The 22955-nt window shown below is 38.4% G+C and overlaps 1 protein-coding gene across 1 annotated transcript in view; it reads left to right on the forward strand.

Annotated features, from left to right (window-relative positions):
• The window catches only part of ARL8B (ADP ribosylation factor like GTPase 8B), a 52041-nt gene extending 29932 nt beyond the window's left edge, over positions 1-22109 (forward strand). Inside the window, exons 2-7 of the mRNA XM_040245989.1 lie at positions 8878-8958; positions 10297-10370; positions 11008-11101; positions 14492-14559; positions 14865-14935; positions 20015-22109. Of these exons, the coding sequence (XP_040101923.1) occupies positions 8878-8958; positions 10297-10370; positions 11008-11101; positions 14492-14559; positions 14865-14935; positions 20015-20064 (438 nt within the window). The 3' untranslated portion in view covers positions 20065-22109. The remainder of the gene's footprint in view (positions 1-8877; positions 8959-10296; positions 10371-11007; positions 11102-14491; positions 14560-14864; positions 14936-20014) is intronic.
• The last annotated feature ends 846 nt before the right edge of the window (positions 22110-22955 follow it).

Raw genomic sequence — 22955 nt, forward strand, 5'->3', positions numbered from 1 at the left:
GGAAATCCCACAGACAGGAAATCCCACAGACAGGAAATCCCACAGACAGAAAATCCTGGTGGGTTACAGTCCATAAGGTCACAAAGAATTGGTCATGACTGAGCAGCTAAACAACAGCAGCAACTCATTTGGACCGTAAAGAAGAGAGTGAACAGTCATAGGTGTTTGTGAATCAGGAGAGCCCAGATCCATTATCTGTGTCCGCTGCTGCTGATTGGATCATCTATGCAGCAGAGTTTTAGAACTGGCTTGCCTCCATCAGAACATCCAGACCAGAGTTCATAAATGCCTCATCTATGTGGATAAGACAGATGAAGGAAGAAGAGCACAACACTCACTGTGCCCAGGTGGAAGCCACTGCCAGTCAGTTGGAGTTGGCAGAGCAGATGGAAAATATTGACATCTAGAGCAGAGTCTACACAGGGGGCCTGTCCATGCCAGATCCTAAGGATGCTTTTATCTTTTTGGCTAGTGTTTTTGAAGAGTGAGAAGCTTTTTTGACTATTGTTGAAAATTTTGTTCTTTTTTGAAGGATAGCATTATAAATTTATGATTTTGCTGAAGGTTTTTATTACTTGATTTGCTTCAGAAAAATAACTTAGGAGTTTAGTTTATTTGGAGTGATAGCTCTTTTTCAGAATTTGGGCCATTTGAAGATGAGAGGCCTTGATTGACCAGGCCCCTAAGAAACCTGAAATCTGAAAATTTTACGTGCTACTTAATTTTGTTTGGTAAGGACTGAAGGGAATCCCTCCATCTTAAAACAAACTAAAGTCAGAACCAACTGGGATTTTGAGAGATGTTATTCTTCGGTTAGTAAGATTTAACTCTCAAATGAAGCTTAAATATGTCCTTTTAAACTGATGTCCTGTGGGAAGGAATTATGTCTGTAGTTGGAAGTAATTCTGGGTTTGCACTTAAAACTGAAAACAAACTAGTTTTTTGGAAATTAAGGAAAATTGTCCAAAGATTTCTAAAAAGAAAATGAACATAATATGATCCTTGAAATACAGCTGTAGTGTATGATTATTACTTTTCCTAGCCCCTTAAAAAAAGATAGCCTCAGATATGACATATGTGTTCACAGTGGAATCTATGAAGTGCTGAGAAAGAAGAGAAGAAGGGTATGTATTCAGTGGGATAGTTTTCACCCACTAAGAGGAACTTAGACTTGGGAGAGCACACTGTGTTTAATTCATTTCCCAGCTTATACATAAATATTAAAATACAGAAAATCAGAGTAGATTTTAAAATGCCAATTTCAAAGCCTGGAGGCTTTTCCTTTATATAGAAATGATTAAATATGGATTTTTCTATTAGAAGACATTTGTAAGTCAGTATCCTTTTAGAACATTGAAGGACAGAACTAGATAAGCAATGATTTGTTCCTGAACTAGTTGTCATAATTTCTTAAGGTTGAATCTGTTCATGAGTTTCACTAATATTATAGTGGGAAATTTATTTTTTAAATTCTAGATGTGTCCTAGATATGATACACAAGAAGGTGATATTTGATTATCCTGTTTAAGAAATCTTTCTTTGGAAACAATTTCAAATTTACAGAAAATTTGCAGCATTTATATGCCCTCTGTTGAGGCCAGCCATCCCCCTCATTCGCTGTAGCGTCCGTGTGCTGTGCCTGTCACCCTGTAGGAGTGAGGCCTGTGTGCCATGCCCGTTGTTCCGAAATGTTGACATCTGTATCTTCTGAGTTTAGGAATATTCTCTTACATGACTAATTTAGTTGCCAACTTTATTATGTTTAAAAAAAATTGATGTCTCATAGATGTTATCTATCACTATTTTGTCAGTTGACCCAGTAATGTTGTTGATAGTTTTTTTTGCTCCCCAGTAGAGGATCCTGTCTAGGGTCACGTACTGCATTTAAACATCCTGTCTCTTTAGCACCTTCTGTCTAGCCTGAAACATTTTAGAGTTTTGATCTTTTATGACATTGGCATCTTTGAAACTCCTCCTCTCCCCCTGCCTTTTAAATAGAATGTTCCTCTGTTTTGGGTCAGTCTGATGTTTCTTCATGATTAGATTTAGTTTATGCCTTCTCAGTTGAAATACATGGAGGGATGTTGTGTCCTCATGGTAATACTTCTGTGGGCACATGAAGCCCATTTGAGAAGTCCATGTGAAGTCAAGATTTTGTCTTGATTCTTCATTGTATAATTACTTGTTTTTCCCTCTGCAGCTGATGAGTGGTTTGTGAGGTATACTTTAAGACCGTTTAAGGAATGGAAATACCTTATTCCTCATCAAAATTTTCTTCTAGATCTACCTTTCATTTTAAATAATTCCAGCAAAAGTGGGTTGCCATTCTTTTTTTTTAACTATTGTAATTTGAAATGTAAGAGTAATATTATTAGCAGTAACTTCACTTATTAGTGAAATATAAGAACCATAATAATGATACAAACTAGGAAAATGGGTATTAGTAATAAGAATTTTCCAATTAAACGTTCTTGGAAAGAAAAGTGAATTACTTGTATATTTATTTGCTTTATCTTCTCATTTGTCAAATGTGTAAATTTTGGCAATTTAAATGATTTGCATCATAGTTATGTTGTTTAAAAAGAGAGAAGACTGCTCTGCTTAGCATGTGAAAGTAATTTCTTCTCGCTGAGAGGAGAAGTGTAGTCTGAGTCTCTTGTTTTTGCTCCTTATTTCACTCTGTCTCTACAAAGTATCTTGATAACTAAAGCCTTAAAAATTAAGAAGATTCTTAGAGAAAAACCTGTGAGAGATTTGTCAAAGCCTGTATTTTTCCACTTGTGTTTAGAGTTTATTGAATTGGATCAGACTGCTACTGCAGAGAAACAGATCAAGCAGAGAGAAACTTCTCCCGTGTTGTTTGCAGCTTGATTTCTGCATTTGTTCATTTATGAGAGCAACTGTAAAACCTAATCTGTGGCATTTGGAATCTCTATTTTAAAGCACTGAAGTATGGGTATTTCACTGTGTTCTCACAAGTGTCAGATACCGTGGTATATGAGCAGCCAGTGCTTGCATGGTGCATTTCAACCTTAATCTGGATACGAAGAATAAACATCTTCCCCATTCTTACTGTCAGTGAAGTGTCCTTTCACTAGTACAGGTCCTCTGCCTCATGTTTTTGCCTTCCCAGGGTTAACTATTACCTTGGTTCTTCTCTTTCCTTTTCTTTTTGTTTTTGCCTTACTCCTGGGATGCACAGTAATAAATTGAGGTAAGCTCTGTATACTGGAGTTGACACGAATGAACTTTATGGGACAAGGTCTGCTTTTAGCCTTTGGTATACTAATGGTTGGGGGGGAGAAAAAGTCACATTTTTCCTACTCTTGAAGGCATTCATCACTTAACTATATTTTATTCAATTTTAATTTTTTTAACACCAAGAACATTTTATATTGGGTTATAGCTGCTTCACAGTGTTGAGGTAGTTTCACTTGAACAGCAAAGGGACTTAACTATCCATGTACATGTATCCATTCTCCTCCAAAACCCCTCCAGTCCAGGCTGTTACATAACACTGAGGAGAGATCCTTGTGCTATACAGTAGGTCTTTGTTGGCTATCCATTTAAAATATAGCAGTATATTTTAAATGAGAGGCCTGTGAAGAAGCATAAAATAAAAAGCAAAGACATTACTTTGCCAACAAAGGTCCGTCTAGTCAAGGCTATGGTTTTTCCAGTAGTCATGTATTGATGTTAGAGTTGGACCATAAAGAAGGCTGAGCGCCAAAGAACTGATACTTCAGAACTGTGGTGTTGGAGAAGACTCTTGAGAGTCCCTTGGACTGAAAGGAGATCAAACCAGTCAATCCTCAAGGTTACCAACCCTGAATATTCATTGGAGGGACTGATGCTTAAGCTGAAGCTCCAGTACTTTGGCCACCTGATGCAAAGAACTGATTCATGGAAAAGACTGATGCTGGGAAAGATTGAAAGCGGGAGGAGAGGGGGACGACAGAGGATCACATGGTTGGATGACATCACCGACTTGATGGATATGAGTTTGAGCAAGCTCTGGGAGTTGGTGATGGTCAGGGCAGCCTGGCGTGCTGCAGTCTGTGGGGTCTCGAAGAGTTAGACACAACTGAGCAACTAAACTGAAGTGAACTGATGAATAAACATAAAACCATAAATGCTAGAGCGGTAAGTGATTTTGGAGATGGTCTTCCACTTTCCTTTTCTTCTAGTAAGATAGCTTAATCCTGAAGGTAAGATGACTTGTGTGTGGTTAGTAATTAGTGTAACTGGTAATAAGATTCCTCAATCTCGAGGGTATTTTACCATCTTATTTTGCTTCAAATTTATTTCGTCCCAGCCAAACAAATTCTGGAGATACAACCTTGTGACTCTAGGTGTGCATAGTAGCTGCAGTTTCATCCATTGTCCCAGAATCACTGTGAGTGCCACTCATGATCTTGAATTTGTGTTAAGTGAAGGTCAGTTCATATTTGATATGCTATTTAAGAAGACAGGTATGAAAGCATATTTTTATTTCTCTTTACAGTTCTTAAAAATAATGTGACTTCGAGCAAATGGCTTAACCTGTCATTGCCTTGGTTTTCTCATCTGAAAAATGAGGGTATTGTTAAATATTTTATAGGATTGTTAAAAGGATTAAGTAAGTTAATATTGATTAATATTTACTGAGTATTTAGAACAGTGCTTCATGCTATTTAAGTATTTGTTAAAGAGCATGATACACAACTAACTAGTATTTTTAAAACATCTACTTGTTTCCTACATTGCTAGTTTCAGTTTAGTGGCGTTTTGACAGCATAGAAATAAATTCTGTTATTTAGAGCACAGCTGCCAACTGAGTGGCTTAGTCATTCAACACAAGCTTTGAAAAGTGACAATTAAGATTTGACACTAAGAAAGAAGTAGAAAATGCTTCCAAATCTATAAGTTGTTATTCCACAAAATCCATTCATCAAAGCCAACAAATGTTTTTTGAACATTGTGCTGTACTCAGGACATTTGGAATTAAAAACCCAAAGATGTGATTACCTAATTTTCAGCCTTTGCAGGTTATCAGTGGCAGGTGAGTGAGGGAAACTATGGTTAACATCTGCCAGCAGTGAGAAGTGATGGTGAAGAAAGAGATGAGCAACTAAGACAGTTTAGGATCAGCTGAGTACACCGCAGCCCCTACATCATGGTCGCAATCATACAGTTTTACTGCCAGAAGGGCCCTTGAGGATTATGGAGTTTAGTTTTCTTGTTTTACAATTTGTAAAATGACCCTGAAACACCAAGAACACATTCAGTCATATTCCAAGGATTGTGAAAAGTTAGCCAAGTATGTACTGTACTTTAGAAAGCTTTGTGTGCAAGCTGTTTTAGAAGTTTTGGTACCTAAAAACTTCAGCTCCGATTTCTGCCTGCCTTATTAGGTACAGCTTCTTTTCCTAATGATACCAAATAAATGAGGCATTATCTCAGACCTCTCCTCAGATATTCATTAATTAAAGCCTATTATAATTCACAGTGGCGAACTTTAAGAAAAATAATCATCCACTGTTGAGCAGTGTGACCTTGGGAATTTATTTCCTGTTCCATAAAATGATAATGATTGCCTTCATTTGCATCACACAATTTTTTGTAATTGTATAATGCACAAGATATAAAATTTACCATCTTAACTATTAAGTGTATAATTCAGTACTAATAAGTACATTCACATTTCTGTGTAGCCATCACCACTCTCCATCTGTAGGACTTTTTATCTACCCAACCTGAAATCCCATACCCACTAAGCATTAACTCCGTTTCCACCACTCTAGCCTTTGGCAACTACCATTCTACTTTCTGTCTTTATGAATTTAACTACTGTAGGTTTCTCATATAAATAGAATCATGAAGTTTTTGTCTTTTTTGGGCCTGGCTTGTTTCACTTGGCACAGTGTCCTCAAGGTTCCTCCATGGTGTAGCATGAATAAGGTTTTAAGGCTGAATAGTATTACATTGTAGGAATAGACCACACTTTGTTTGTCTGTGCATCATCAGATGTACTCTCAGGTAGCTTCCACATTTTGGCTGTTGTGAATAATGCTGTGAGCATGGTTGTATAAATATCTCAAATTCCTACTTCCAGTTATTTTGGTTATATACTCAGAACTGGAATTGCTGGATCATGTGGCAATTCTGTTTTTAGTGTTTTGAGGAACGGTCATATTGTTTTCATTCTCCCACCCCTGACAACTACTGATATTTTTATTTACTGTTTTCTTTTTTTCATAATATCGTATTGTTGGAATCATGCAGTATGTAGTCTTGCCACATTGGGTCTTTCATTAAATATGCATTTAAGGTTCCTCCATGTTCTTTGTGACTTAGTTGCTCATTTCTTTTTAGTACTGAATAATACTATATTGTCTGGATGTACTGGTCTTATCTGTTCACTTACTGAAGGGCATCTTGGTTGTTTTAGGTTTTAGCAATTATAAACAATGATGCTGTAATCATTTAATGTGTGGATTTTTGTGTGGACTTAAGTATTCAAGCCCTTTTGGTAAATACCAAGGAGTGTGATTGCTGGGTTGTATGGTAAGAGTACGTTTGGTTTTGTAAAATACTGTCAGCTGTCTGCCAAAGTGGCTACACCATTCTGCAAAGCTATCAGCAGTGACTGAGAGTTCCTCTTGCTCCACATCCTCATCTGTGTTTGGTGTTATCAAAAGATACCAGATTTGGGCCACTCTACATGGTTTGCAGTGGTATCTCATTGTTCTGAGTTGCGTTTTCCTGGTGACGTATGGTGCGGCACGTCCTTTCGTGTGCGTCTTTGTCATCTGTATATCTCCTTTGGTGAGATCTTTGGCTCATATTTTAGTTGGATTGTTTTCATATTGTTGAGTTTTAACAGTTCCATTGTATATTTCCAGTAATAGTCTTTTATCAGATGTCTTTTGCAAATATTTTTCCCCTACTCTGTGGCTTGAGTCTGTTTGACATTGTGTCTTGCAGAGCAGAAGTGTTAATGAAGTTATTAGCTTATTTCCTTTATAGAGCATGCCTTTGATGTTAGCTTTGCCCATGTTTTACTCAGGTTATATATTTTGTTCTTTTGTCATGGCTAGTTTTGATATATGTAGTTTGGATATCACAACTAAATCTTCACATATAAATCATATATGTGAAAGTTCTGAAAATTATACTGTTTCACAGGTGTAAATACAATAGTGATTATGGTTGTGTTAACATTTTTTCTGAAATTAGCCCAAATGCCACTGAACAGTAGGGGAAAAGAAAAAGAAGTAGAACATTTTGGGGGTTATGTAGCAGAAATTAGCTTGTGAAATTGGAATTCATTGTGCTCAGTACTTGTAGTCATTTTGAAATGAATGTGTGGCTAACAATTGGCCGATGTTAGGGACTTTAAAATAGTCCCATTTGTTTAACGAGCCCCGTGTTGATATAGTTCATATTCCCAAGTCAGATCATTTGAGAAATATTTCGCAAAATACATAATATATAAAATCAGTATTAATGTGACTCATTAGGTATACTTCACTGGAGGATATAAAGAATGATTTGTTTTGAGTGGACAGACATATGTGCTTGGGTGGAGAGACTTGGTTCAATATCAAGAGTTGATAAAAGGCAGCCAGTATTGTAACAGAAATAATTACTTTCTAAAGTTTATTTCAAACGTGAGCAATGAACCACATTTCTAAACATTCCAAATTCTTGATCTGCTATTTAGAATAATATATAGATAAGCTACAGTAATTGTGTAATCCTAATTTATTTCCAATTGGAAAAAAAAAGACTAATGGAAAAGAATTGAGGACTCAGTTATAGAACTGCTGCTATATGAAATTTGCCATTTCACGTCAATCTAGTCAGGAAAGTGTGGATTTATAGATCCACTTGTAAAATGGACCTTTGTTACACTGTGTAATCAAATTCCAGATGGATAAACATTTAAAAATATAAATAGTATTAGAAGATACTTAATTTTGGTCTCTGACAGGAATGTCATAAACCAAAAGAGAATGGAATTGAATAGAATCCTACATAAAAGGAGGATCATCTTTATGGAAAAACATTTTGTAAGCATTATTAAAAAGCTGACTCAGAAGAGCAATAGTGAAGTTTAACAGTATTGTCAGTATAATTTCAGTACTACAGATAGAAAACTTTGACTGTTTGCTTCTGATTTACTTCTACCTTGTATACAAAAATGTATGTATAGGTGGAGGAAATTTACACAACAGATTTCTTAAGTAGTTGTACAGTATTTTTCTTAAACTTAAAAATATGTAAAATTTGCATTAGTTTCAAAAATATCTTTAAAAGGAGAATGTGAATGAAAAAAAATGCATCTGTTCAAAATCTATGGCTGTCAGGAGTATTTTCTTAAGGTTACCATCACTAAAAAATAGTTACTTGCTTAGCACTGAAGAATTGATGCTTTTGAACTGTGGTGTTGGAGAAGACTGTTGAGAGTCCCTTGGAATGCAAGGAGATCCAACCAGTCCATCCTGAAGGAGATCAGGCCTGGGTGTTCTCTGGAAGGAATGATGCTACAGCTGAAACTCCAGTACTTTGGCCACCTCATGCAAAGAGTTGACTCATTGGAAAAGACTCTGATGCTGGGAGGGATTGGGGGCAGGAGGAGAAGGGGATGACAGAGGATGAGATGGCTGGATGGCATCACCAACTCGATGGACGTGGGTTTGAGTGAACTTCGGGAGATGGTGGTGGACAGGGAGGCCTGGCGTGCTGCAATTCATGGGGTCGCAAGGAGTTGGACACGACTGAGCGACTGAACTGAATGTGGGTACAGAAGTAAAGTTGATGTGAAAGATTATACAGTGTTGCAGTTTTAATAAGTAACAATGAGTCTAACTTCAGATGTTTTCTTTCATTCAGTCAGGTCAGTTCAGTGAAGATATGATACCTACAGTGGGCTTCAACATGAGAAAAGTAACTAAAGGTAACGTCACAATAAAGGTACGTCAGCTTCTTGCCCTACTTGATGTAAATTGTTAGCACAGACAAATTAGGAATTTTTCTGTTTGTTTCTTTGGTTTTTACATGAGTATTGGCAGTTCTTAATTGGGCATGTTCCAAAAGAGTGTAAATTAATTTTTTCCTTCTTTCTCTAATAGATAAAAATGTTTAAGTGTTGAAATGTTCAGTCTCATACAAAACTTTGCATATGGGTTGGCAAAAGTAATATTTGGGATTTAGATGTTCCTAGGAAATAAAAATTCCATCTTCAGAGTGTTTGGAATGTAATATTGCATATATTTCATGAATAATTTATGTTGAAAGGGAGTAACTTTATAATATTGGTAATTTAGTATTGTATTTATGGTAGCAAATACAGTAACCTAGTTTTCCTTTCTTTACTACTAAGCCCTAAAATTAAAACTTTAAAATAGTAAAAAGTTAATTAGTTTAACACAATTTTGTTTCTAGAATAAGTTTGATAGGTTTGTGTTGTGGACTGTTGGACCGGGTTTTAATTTATTTTTATTATTTTTGACTCCTTTGTTCATGTGGGGAGTTTTGCTTCTATAGCCTGAACCCTTATGGCTGTTTTACCCAGTTCTTGTGGCTCACAGAAACTGCTTACTAAATTCTTTCTGTAGCTTATCTAATGAAGCTTCTAATGTCTCATGTGTATGTCATTATGGATGCGTCCAGTGTCTGTAGCTAAATTGGAAGCCTTTTGAAGATAAACATCATGGCTTAAGACCTTTACATACCCCTACAGAGTAGCCATAATAGTGAAATGACTGTAGTTGGTGGTTTTCATATGGATAAAATAATTTTATATAAGAGAAGCACCTAGGTAGGAATATTTTCTATGTTACATACAGAATAATTTAAAGTGATTACATTCTAATATATATACCCCATCAGACAATTAAACTTTAATAGATTCTGAATGAAGAGTTTTTTTTTTTTTCTCTTGGACTTCACATGTGGATGATGTGTGATCATGCAGATTCTAAGAGTACTATTTTTTAAAAATTGGTTTTCAGCATTGGAAATCTATTGGTTAACAGGCAAAGAAAGTATTGCCCCAAAATGAAATCTTTGCTCAGGCAGCACCTATTAGATCTAATGTAAATGTATTAAATACGAATTTCAAGTTCAGAAATGTTCCCAGGATCTTCCAGGTCAAGAGCTTGTTTGAGCTCAAATTTTTCCAAAGCAGTTTGGCTCTAACATTGTGGAGCTGAGCATATCTGCTTCATTTTTTCCCTTCTGTCTGCCGCTTTTTTCGTCACTGTGTTGTTTGAAATATTGTTATTAAGATTTGTCTATCTTGATTTGAAGATTTGGGACATAGGAGGACAACCCCGCTTCCGGAGCATGTGGGAACGGTACTGCAGAGGAGTCAATGCTATTGTGTAAGCTGCCTCCCTTCCACCCCCACCCCCCGTCCCCCATCCCCCCTTATATAGTCAGTTTAGGTCTCAAGGGAATAAGTCATTTTTCATACTTTTAAAGGCTTAATTTTTATTTCTGGCAGTAAAGTCATTTTTAGGTATTTTCTTCGTTTAATTTCCCATTGAACATCAGACTTTAAAAAAAGAAATCATCAAATGACTGTTTTTTTTTTCTCTATGTTGCTAAGAGCTAATGGATATACATGTTTTACTGTCATGTCTTAGCCCCCTAAAGAACAGTCTGTTTCTCTGCTTATTTTATTGATGTATAGTTGCTTAACAGTATTAGTTTCAGGTGTACAGCATAGTGATTAAGTATTTTTGCAGTTTATATTCCACTATGGGTTATTGAAAGATAATGGGTATAATTTCCTGTGCTATATAATATATCCTTGAAGCTTATCTAATTCTGTATATAGTAGTTTGTATCTGTAGGACAGTCTATTAAAAAGTATTTTGGGGTGACAGCCTTTTAAAATCTAGGACTTAATTTTGACCAACAGTTTCAGTAGTGTAAATTAAGAAAATGAAAAGTTTGTTCATTGTGATCATCAAAGAATATGGTGGAGGCATTTTGAGATCACTTTTTTTTTTTAAGTTACATGATAGATGCTGCAGATCGTGAAAAGATAGAAGCCTCTCGAAATGAACTACATAATCTTCTAGATAAACCGCAGTTACAAGGAATTCCAGTAAGTATGGTTAATTTCACATTATATGATTATTAATATTTGTAGTTATATTAAAAGTTTAATTATCCATTTTTGTTAATTACGTTTGAAATTAGTAGAGTGTCTTATTTGTTTTAAAGTTTGGACAGCTTATATTTACTGAGTATCCACTATATGCTGGGCAGTGTGCTATTTAGTCATTTCTTAAGCTGTTCAGTGAACTGTATGTAGTAGAAGCAGTGCTTAATCCTGGGGAAATAGTAGTGAACAGAAGTAGATAGAAACATGCTTCCTGCCATCATGGAGCTTATGGTTTAATAGGAAGCTAGGTAGATGATATGAAAATGGCTTGAATAATGCAGCTCTGATAAGTGCTCTGAAGGAGAGATTTGATATAGTTTGAGAGAAGGAAAGATTCCCCAAGAAGTGCTACTTGAGCTGAGATATGAGGGATGTGTAGGCATGTGAGGGATGTGACAGTTGGAGGAAAAGAGAGTTGCAGGCAGAGGCTCTTCGGCAGGAGGAAGTGGGATTTGCGAGGAGGCTGGTGTCTCTAGAGCACTGAGCAGAGTGGGCAGGTAGAGCATTGTGAGCCTGTGATAGCAAGGGTACTTCAGGAGGCTGTGCTGGGTGGGACTGTGTGTTTTAAATGCTCAGGCTTATCTAAATTGTTCTTGTTTCAGTTTAAAAATGGATTGTACGGGGACTATTCCCAGGTGGCGCTAGTGGTAAAGAACCCCCCTGCCTGTGCAGAAGACGTAGGCGACACTCGGGCTCCATCCCTGGGTCGGGAAGGTTCCCTGGAGCAGGGCATGGCTGCCCACTCCAGTATTCTGGCCTGGAGAATCCCTTGGACAGAGGAGCTTGGCGAGCTACAGTCCATGGAGTGGCAAAGAGTCAGACACAACTGAAGCAGCTTAGCATAAGGAGGACAGTTTTAGGAAGCGATTGAAACAGTTTTCAAGTTCAGGGCAGTTGTGAACTCGTCTTGGCGAAATAGAGTACCATGGATTGGGGTTGTCATAGACAAGGTTGTGAGAAGGAAATAGATGTGGAGGCTATTTAGGAAGACGGTCCACCAGACTTAGCAGGGAAGATAAACAGGGTAATTCCTAGTTCCTGGCTAATATGGTTAGATGGAAGGTGGTGCCATTTGTTGAGTGAAAGAATGCTGGAAAAGGCCCAGGCTTTACCCTCATGACAAGGTCTTGAGGGTCAGATCTCTGAAGTATGTTATCTCAGTTAATCATCACAGTGTACTGAGGTTGATGGTGTGATTCCTCCTGGTAACAGTTGTTATTTGCACAGGATCACATGGCGACCAGTGTATGACACAGCCAGGTTTTGAATCTGTTTATTTCTGACTTCAAGGCCTACCCTTTTTCTTCTATATTAACTAGTTCTGCATGTTGTTGTTCAGTTGCCTAGTCATGTCCGACTCTTTGTGACCCTATGAACTGCAGCATGCCAGGCCTCTCTGTCCCTCACCATCTCCTGAAGTTTGCTCAAATTCATGTTCTTTGCATTGGTGATGCCATCCAGCCATCTCATCCTCTGACACCCTCTTTTCCTTCTGCCCTCAATCTTTCCCAGCATCAGGGACTTTTCCAGTAAGTCAGCTGTTTGCATCAGATGACCAAAATATTGCATACCATAAGTTAAAAAAAAAAAAAAATCTTGTTCCCCGTGAGAGTTCTTAGTAGCAAACAGTAGAAAGCTGTTTAAGTAGAGAGGAATTCATTGAAACAATATTGGGTAGTTTACAGAGTCTTGAGAAGGCTTCCCATAACCGTGTTGAGAAAACACACTGGGACAAGGGAAAGCTGAGCAGCTGCTAGGACCACATCCAGATTGACATCATACAGTAAGTCTGGTGACCCCACGCAGTTTGTGAACACCAGACACAATTGCTCCAGTTGGAAGGTCATTTAGTTGATGCTCCTTCCTTCTGTAGCAGAATGGGTTCAATATTCCTGCTTTCTTGTAAAACTGGCTCTGCATTCAGAGTTTTGGTTTGTAGATTATATGTCCATTCTGTAGCAGAAAAGAAGGCTGGAAAAGAAATTATCTACAGAAGCCACTAGCTTTATTGGGAGGCAGAGTCATAAGGTGGAAGATTTCTTTGTTTTTTTTTTGAAAGACTTCTTAAATGTAGGAAGAGGACTAAGATGCCAGGCAATCCCAAAACTGAGAACTGATCACAAATGACATTTTTTATTTTAAACTCACATAGATCCAGGTTGAGAACCTGGGGTGACTTGGTAAGACTAGTGAAAGTGTTAGTGACTCAGTCCTGTCTGACTCTTTGTGACCCCATGGACTGTAGCCGTGAGGCTCCTCTGTCCACAGGATTCTCCAGGCCAGAATACTGGAGTAGGTTGCCATTCCCTTCTCCAGTGGATCTTCCCACCACAGGGATCAAAACCTGGTACTTACATTGCAGATGGATTCTTTACCTTCTGAGCCGCCAGAGTTTGCCCAAGGGTGCTGAGGTTTGGCTTTTGGCCCTCTGACCCCTATGATCTCAGCATTCTTTCGAGAGCTCCTGGTGCTCCTTGCACTCCGCATCTTTTCTTGGCTCTTTCTTCTTTGTGAGAAGAAGAGTCTAGGGCCTGTGAGTAGAATCAGTCACAGTGTCTGGAGTTGAGGGTGGGGGTGGGACTTGTATTAAGTGAAAGACATAGGTTTGACACGTGTTTGACGAGGCAACAAGGTAGACATGGTGTGCACTTTCTTAGGCTTGGTGAAAGATACAAGTTCTCGGAGGACATTGACTCAGAGTAAGGATGTTATCAAATACCTTGTGTGTACTCATAGTTTCTGCTTTTAGTAAGGCAGAAAGGAGATACGTGGGAAAGACAGAATGGTTATGGGATGCCCCTCTCCACTTTGCTCTTTTTGCAAAGCACATCTAGTAATCACATGACACGTTTGTTCTGAGTTGATGGCTACTGTATTAATCCTGATTCCCAAACTTACCCATTGTCTCAATATTTATACATGATATTTTATAGGATGGATATAGGATTTTAAAGTCTTATTTACATGTTACCTGTTAGATTAATGCCTAACAGATAACAGTGGTTGAAAATCATGCCTCCACCCTTGGCAGTTAAGATCATATTCACATTTTGATAAAGATTTGTTAAGAAATACTAGAATGCATACCATAGACTTAGAATATCTTAAATAGAAGTTGGTAGCCACATATTGAATTAGACATCTGCATGGCATTAATAGAAGTTAGAGTAAATGCTTATTTGAATTATGAAGTGAATGAGATAGGCCACTGGTCATGTAAATATGCTTTTAATACTATGGTAACCTCCTAATTTTACTGTGTACACATGTGAATATGCTTCTGTGACATTTTCTTACATAAAATTTACTCAATGACTTTTCTTTTTAAAGGTGCTAGTGCTTGGAAACAAGAGAGATCTTCCTAATGCCTTGGATGAGAAACAGCTAATTGAAAAAATGTATGTCTTAAGAATGAATGATGGGTTTTTTTTTTTTTTTTTAAAAAAAGCTGGTTCTATTTTGCCCACAAAATATACTATTTTTTGGTTTTGTTTAGTTTTGCTCCATTTTTTAGTAATGATCATAGCCCTGTTTTGGGGTAGATAAACTTGACATACTAGAGAAGTAACCTGTAAAATTTTATTAGTAATAACAGTTTCTTCAGTATAATAATTTAAAAGAACAAGTAATGTTGAGCATAGAGTGATAAGATGACAGTTGTTTTAAAAGCCCAGACTTACTTTCCTAATTCTGCTTCTTACAGGAATCTGTCTGCTATTCAGGATAGAGAAATTTGCTGCTATTCAATTTCTTGCAAAGAAAAGGATAATATAGGTAAGAAATGACTGATATTTGTGGAGAAGTTGATACCAATAGAAGGGATGTCTCATTCTTTTTACTGTTTATTACCTTTATTTCTGTTTACTTGATTTCTGCTATAAAGTACTATTGCTTTTGCCTCAGGTAAAAGAGTAGACATTATACCTTTTAGCAACAAATACAGTATCCTGAATCTGCTCTGTGCTATTTAAAGAAGTAAATGCAATAAAGACATGAGATTAATTATGTACTATCAGCTTATTGCATTTTTGCAGAGCTAGTGTCTAACTGTGCTTTGTAACAGAATGATGTTCTTGAAATAAGACTTAACAGAAGTTGGTTTACAGGCACTGTAAGGATTTTTCATTTATCAAACCAGTATATTACTACAGTATGTTAGCACTCACATATAAGCCAAAAATAACCCTTTACCTACTTAATGTTCTGTATTAATTTCCTAGGCCTGCAAAGTACTACAAATGGGGTGGCTTAGAAACAGCAGAAATTTATTCTCTCAGGTTGAGGAGGGTAGAAGTTTGGTATCAGTGTCAGCAGGGCTGTGCTCTCTCTGATGGCTCTAGGGGAGGATCTTTCCCTGCCTTTTCCTGGCGTGGGGCTGCCAGCAGTCTTTGACCCTCCTTGATTGTAGCTTTGTATCTCCACCCTCTTCCTCTGGCTTCAACATGGCTTTCTCCTCTGCGTGTATGTCTGAGGGTCTGTTTCCTCTTCTTACAAGGACACGTTACTGGACTAGGGCCAAGCCTAATCCAGAATTACCTCATCCTATGTCTGCAAAGACCCAATTTCCAAATAAATTCTGAGGTTCCAGGTGGATGTGAATTTTCAGTGGTCACCATTCAATCCAGTACAGTATCCATAAAGAATAAATATGTCTGACTCAACTTCAGTCTGTTAATTTGGTGAGGGATTATTTAATTCAAGTATATTGGCATGGAGACGATCAGAAAGTTAGAAAAGAAAGAGAAATGTTTGACAAGGTGAAAGGCTTTTCAGTGTTAGCTGCTCAAGTGAAAAGACCAGTGCAATAAATACTCTCTAGTAAAAAATAACTTGGTGACAAAAGCTTCTCAAGCCGTCTTGTCTGACATGACAGACTCCACTGAAGTGTGAAAGGAGAGTTTGATGTGTGTGCCTTGAAGCAGATGGGTAGGAACCTAGGGATTTTCATGGCTCCTTCACTTCTCCCAGTTGGTGGTCACTGGTGAAAAATTTTCTCTCAGTGGGTCACTATAGAAGAAGAGGCTCTCCATCAGGGCTGCATAGTGGCTAGAAATAGTGTGGGCTTTGGAGCAAGGCAGCCTCAGCGTGGAACACCTGGTCCTAAGTTACTTTCTCATTGGCCTTGGACAGCACTTAAACTCCCAGATTTCTGTGTGGTACTCATCTGTAAAATGGGGATGGTGGCAGCAACTTCAACACTCTCTTACAAGAAGAGTGAGTAAAACAGTGAATTGCAGTGTTTAGCTTGTGGGGGACCTCACAGGAGTATATTCGTTTTCTCTTGCTGCTGTCAGTCAGAAGCCTGTCACTGACCTCACTGAGCTAAAGTCTAGGACTAACATTACAGGCGCGCTCCTTCTGGAGCCTGTAGAGGGGAGAATCTTTCTTGGCCCTTTTCTGCCTCTAGAGAGTGCCTGCTCTCTTGGCTCATGGCTCCTTCCCCATCTTCAGATTCTCTCTTGCTCACCATTCTTCCATAGTCAATTCATCAATTGAAAAAGTATATCAGAATACAATGTAATAAATCAGTAGTGCCAAAACAGTGGGTTTAAAAGGTTTTTGACACTTTTTCTTTAGCCTTTATTCAATCTGTCTTGTTTCTCACTGTACTTAACTTTTTTCCCCAGTCATTTCCAGTCTTTATCTCAGCGCCTGCCCTTTTCCCCTCACACCTGCTCTAACTCACTTATAGTACTGATGGTGTTTCTCACTGATTCTGGGCTTCCTTCAAAGACCACCCAGAGCAGTCTGAGCCCACTACATTGCTGATGGACACAAACTCTCCTCTGTTAATTAGATAGAATAAGTGACTTGTTATTTTGGGATCATCTAGCTCATTTGAGAACAGACTATTCCAGCACTTAGGGTTACTTCGTTTATTTAAAATGTTTTTCCTATGTTGAGGGGAACTCTTGTTAAGTTTTAAGCTGTGCCCCCAAGAGAGCATTTTCTTACACAGCAGAGGTTTTCACAGAGGGATTATTTTTCTCCCAGAGACATTGGCATTTTTTCCCCCTGGAAACTCTTTCAGTTGTCTTATGAGGAGAATGATGCTGGCATCTAGTGGGTGGAGACCATAGTGGTCTTAAACATCCTATTGCCTCCAGAGCTGAGAATTGTTTGGCCTAAAATGTCAGTAGTGGCAAGATTGAGAGACCCTGTTCTGTACTAACCATGATTTTTAGTACGTTGTGCGCTTCTGTAAATCCATTACTCCCTTAAAACCCTTATTTTCTGCTGTGACAAACTGGTCAGATACTTTGCTCATTTATGAAGGAAATGCGGGAGAACTGGTGAGACCTTCTTAATGCCCTTTTAGCCCTGTCTTCACAGTTTACTTCAGAGCTCTATGGGCACCAGGTTTGGGATCGTAGAACTCCTGGTTCACTTCATGTTATTATCAAGCTCAAGGAAACGGATCCACTGTTAGCTAGATTCAAAATCAGTTTGTAAAGCCTGTTTATTTGGAGCGAGAAGTGCAACAGCCAAGTTAGTAAAAAATCTCAGAATACTCAATTTCAGCTTTTGTAATATATTTTAGTACCAAATTTACGAATTTTCTAAATTGCTCCCCAAAGTATTCATTGCACATGGGTTGGGTTGTATGTTATACTTGCAGGTTTCTAATGGGGAGCATGAGGTCCCTTAGTTTAATTAGTAATGTGTCCTCAAACTACGCATGAAGTGAAGTCGCTCAGTCGTGTCTGATTCTTTGTGACCCCATGGACTGTAGCCTACCAGGCTCCTCCCTCCATGGGATTCTCCAGGCAAGAGTACTGGAGTGGGGTGCCATTTCCTTCTCCAGAGGATCTTCCAGACCCAGGGATTGAACCCGGGTCTCCCGCATTGCAGGCAGACGCTTTACCCTCTGAGCCACCAGGGAAGCCCTACACATAGGGTAGATTATTTCAGGGAAGATGGTCTTTTTGAAGATGGTTGATACTTGTGGCCTTTTTTATCATAGAGGTAACTACTCTTTCATCTGAATATCTTACTTTTTGCCTTTTAGTCTGGTCTTAAGGATTCATCTGTCTTTAGGGTATGACTTAAGTCCAGTGTCCATAGGTTGGTTGGTTTGTTTTTACCATGTGTTTCTTAAATACTTAAACCTAGTCATTTCACTTTCAGATTTCCCTTTGCCTCCTTTCAGTCCTAGTGATTGTAGCTTTGCTTGTATTACACACTGCTGTCCTCCTTTTGAAGTGCAAATAACCTGCTTCAACATTGTTTCCCCAACTCTGAACAGGTTGTGTCTATTCACATCTCAGCTCTAGGCTCTTCTTTATATACAGTGTTTGGCTTACAGTTTCTGTAATGAATGTTAGCTGGAAAATTGGGAGATTGAATATTATCCAGGCTTGGAGAAAGAGAGTGCTGCTTTTAGTAGGTGCTCACATATCCTTTATGCGGGTAACACATTTTAAAGAACTCAAGGGATAGTAATTCAGTGTTTTGATTTAGCTGCCTTCTTCTGTCAAAAGTGCTTTTCCTGGCTATTCTCAGCCACTGTAGCTTCAGTTGCCACCTCCACAGTGGTATCTCCATTTCTTCCTCAGCTCTGTATAGCTGAAACTACCTGCTGAACGTCTCCATGTGTTAACCTTCGGTACCTCAAACCTGATGTGCTCACTGCCGAATTCTTAGTCTTTTTCTTTTCCACATCTCTTCTTCCTTTAGCCATTGGGTTAGTCAGCAGCTGCATGATAAACACACACTTATTCAGGTGAAAAGATGCTTTCTCACCCTGTGCATTGGGTCAGTCCTATTAGTTCTGTATTTTAAATATGCTTCCCATTTTATTCCTCTGTTCTTACAACACCCGATTTGGTTTAGCCCTTCGTCCCTTTGTTGTTTGTGTTGTGAATGATCAGTCTCTATACCGGCAGCCCTCCCAGGTGCCCTCCTCCGTTGACATTGTCGAACTTGCTACAGTGAACTTACAGTTTACAATAAACAGTATAGCTTCCCTGCTTAAAATTCTCCAATGACTTCCTATTGATTTGAGAATAAAATCCCAACTTCCAAGCCTCTTACAATGGCACATAAGGGTATCTGGCTCTCTCTAGGCCTGTGGTGCTCAACTGAAGACAGCTGTGCTCCACAGGGGCTGTTTGGAGATCCCTGGAGACATGACTTGTTTTCACAGCTGAGGGTGGGGGTGGTAATAATGGCATCCTGTGGTCAGGGTTATAGATGTTGCAAAATATTCTACTATACACGGGAAAGACTCTCCTTTCCACCTTCCTACCAAAGAATATCCAGCCCCCAATGTCAGGGTGAGCTTGAGAACCCCTGCTCTAGCCTCAGTAGTGAGCGGCATCCCTTCCCCATCCTTGCGCTTCAGCCACCTCTTATCACTTGTAATCCATCCAGAGCTCAACACACTTTCCTGCCTTTGTTTATTCTTTTGCGCTTTCTTGTGCCTGGAATTCTGTGAGGGCCATCCTCCAAACCCAAATGTATCATCATCCTCCAAACCCAAATGGAAAGTAGAGAGGGGTTCTCCCATCTCTTTGCCTTCCTGGGACTTCACATACAATACCTGATCTCACAGGCAATCATTAAACTTTTGAATGAATAAAGAAAGGCACATGCTGTTCTGTACACAATTTAACTTTTAAATTGGAGACTGTTCAGTTCCTTGTGTTTCCAGATTAACCTCTCAAAGGTCAGATAATGAAGAAGAGTAGTACAGATACAGATATCTATGTATTACAGTAGTAGAGAGGCAGAAAAGAAGAGGGCAGGCCTGACGTATGCTTTGAAATAGCCGCATTTTAAATATTATCTCTGATATCTCGTTTCTTCACTTTGATGTCTTAACATCTTCACTTTTTTTCCCTCTGTCTTTAGATATCACACTTCAGTGGCTTATTCAACATTCAAAATCTAGAAGAAGCTGAAGCATCTCCTGAAGTCTTCCAGTCCTTCCTGGCTCTAATCCTAGAATTATTGTCCGTTCCTCTGAAGTACTTCCCAGAATATGGTCCTTCCTAAACCCAAGAAATTGCCTTTTTCAGAGTTTATTTCTCATGTGCACTGCTGAAGATGTGTATCCCTAATCCTTCATAAAGAATCAGCTAGAGTTGTCATGATAAAGTCAACACACACAAAAAGACGTCTTATACATACTTGTCTTTAACAGTGTGTAGAGCTTTTTTTTTTTTTTTTAAACAAAACAAAACACACTTTGACCATCTTAAATCAAGAAAAATTGCATACTTCTGTTCTGGTCTTTCTGGGCCAGGTTTTTCTATTGGTTTTCGGTAAATGTCTATCTATGATATTTCATTATAGAGTCCAGTAGCTTAATACTGATTACTGACTTGATACAGCATGAAGTTTCTAGTGCCACACACAGTATTTAGCAAACCTTTAGCCTGACTCATGTGGGATAGAAACATAATGTTTATATATCTCACAAATGCATGTGAAATGTATAATTACACCTTAGGAATTTTAAAAAATGGTCTGCAAAGAGTGAGCAGAGGCACCAGATCAATGTTGTTATTGGTTCTTTACACTGGGAAGATCTTAGGCAATGAATTTTAAACACATTCTGCTCTGTGAGAATTCTTCATCTCCAGAAAGCAGTTGGGGGTACAGGAGGAACTGAGGCATACTGTTTTGTATCTGTCCAGATCATTACTTCTATATTTTTTCTCCTTTTTTTTCTCCTGGTTCAACACACTTTTTTAAGGGGTTGGGAATTGAAGATTTTCTCAAAAGCTTTCATGAATTTAGAGCATTCCAGCCAATATAATAAAACGTGTTAAGAATGTCAGACTGTTCACACACCTGTTTGTTCTTTCTCTGTCCAGTTATTAAACCAGTGTTGCTGCATGACACTCTTAATTCTTGACTTTTTATATCCAGTCATAAAGTTGACTTTCAGCACAATAGGTACTTAGAGACAAAAAGTCTTATTTTTCTCTCTTACCGATACAAGCTTTGGCACTGTTTTGTCTGGTGCCATTGGACATCCTGATTATTGTGACAACTCTAGACCTGCCTGCTTTCTCTGATGTAATCATGCCCAGTGTCCGCAGGTTGTTGAATAATCACACAGAGAGCGGAGGAACCAATGCTGTCTGTTGTTTGCTTCTGTGCTACGGAGATGTGTACAGACTTCCATGAACATGTTTTGTAGCGTAGTGGTCTCCATACACATAAAGGGACATATGAAAACTGGATCACTTGTGAATCGTTCCTTACATAGCCCACTGTAGTAGCTCAAAGTCTGTGGTACACCTGCTTATGTGTTGCCTCACACTGTGTGTGATTTTGTTTCTTTTGTTAAGCAGCACTCACGTAGACAGTGCATTTCCAAACGTGTTGAGCACTCAAAGTGCAGTCAACCGTAAGTTCTTTTAATGATACCAGTTTTAATTTATAGACTGCCATGGCCTTAAAAATATTCTGTACAAAATACTGCACCGTGTTGCACAGACACTACTTGCTTTCCTCCACTCACATTTCTATGAGTAGAACCTCAGCTTTTAAAATTCTGTTCTTACTCTTTGATGCATGTTGCATACTTCCCTGATGGGATGGATGGTTCTGTAAACAAAGGGATATGTAAACTTGCTACTGTATATCAACGCCATTAATGGTCACTGTGAACCATTACAAAGAATGTGGCAACTTGCTTGTGCCTAAAAGGAGGAACCAGAACTAGAATGTGTGACTTTGCGGGGACCGCATAGGTTCGTTTAATTGACCTGCAGCTAAACCGTAATGTGTTTGTGTCTCTTCATTGCTTCCAGCATTTCAAGACATCCAGACACTACTACCAACATTTTCCTGTGCATTAACTTCTGCATGTGAAACCTAACAGTTACCGAACTTTGTAAATACGTGAATTTTTTTAATTTAGGTGGATGCATTTTTTTGTCTGTTTACTGCTCTTCTCAGCTTTATTCAATAAACTTGCATTTTGAGGGTTGTATTGACAGTTTGAACTTAAAATATGCATCATAATGAAAGGTGCTGACACAGTGGAAAGGGGTTGGGAAGATACCATGAACACAGTCTGTAGAGCATGTGCTAGAAGGAAATCAGCTCAGCTTTCAAAGAAGTGGGTCTGTGGGCCAGTTAAAATTGAAATAAGCACTTAAATATTCACAGGACTGACACTGTGATTTGTGGGGTGGGATGGAGGCAATGATACTGCCTGTAATGGGCTTCCCTGGTGGCTCAGTGGTTAAAGAATCCACTCCCAATGCAGAGACTTAGGTTTAATCCCTAAGTCAAGAAGATATTGTAAACTGTCATAATACACCAAATTTAGGACTTTTTGAAAATAAGTGGCAAGAGCTAGTTAAGCATTTTGTAATCCAGTTTTTAAAATCATAACAAAACTATTAATAAACTGAAATTGCAAGACATGTCTCCTTACTGACTTCAGTTCCAGAATGAAACATGGTGGTTTTCCCAAAGAGGCACACTTCTAAAGTAAAACATTTGATCTGTTTTATGTTATCTTTCACACTGTGAACGTGAACATTTATTCCATCAAAGCTATTGGGGAAATGATTTTATGTATTTTTTCAGAGAAGTTCAGCTTGGCTTTTCTTCCATATCCACGTTGTCACTCTACAACCATACAGTGTTGGTCAGTGACGTGTGTTTTTACATTTCTAGGATAGAAGTAACTGGGTATCAGGTTTAAGTTTTTTATTGAATTGGAGCCATATAGTCAAGCTATCAATTTGGTCCTCAGCAGCTTCCTACTAAAGTGGTGTTTTGAAGGAGTGTTTTAGGAGCAGGGTGGGGAGGGGATATAAATTTAGCT

Source organism: Oryx dammah, unplaced genomic scaffold (genome assembly GCF_014754425.2).
Source record: "Oryx dammah isolate SB20612 unplaced genomic scaffold, SCBI_Odam_1.1 HiC_scaffold_9, whole genome shotgun sequence".
In the NCBI taxonomy this organism is placed as follows: domain Eukaryota; kingdom Metazoa; phylum Chordata; class Mammalia; order Artiodactyla; family Bovidae; genus Oryx; species Oryx dammah.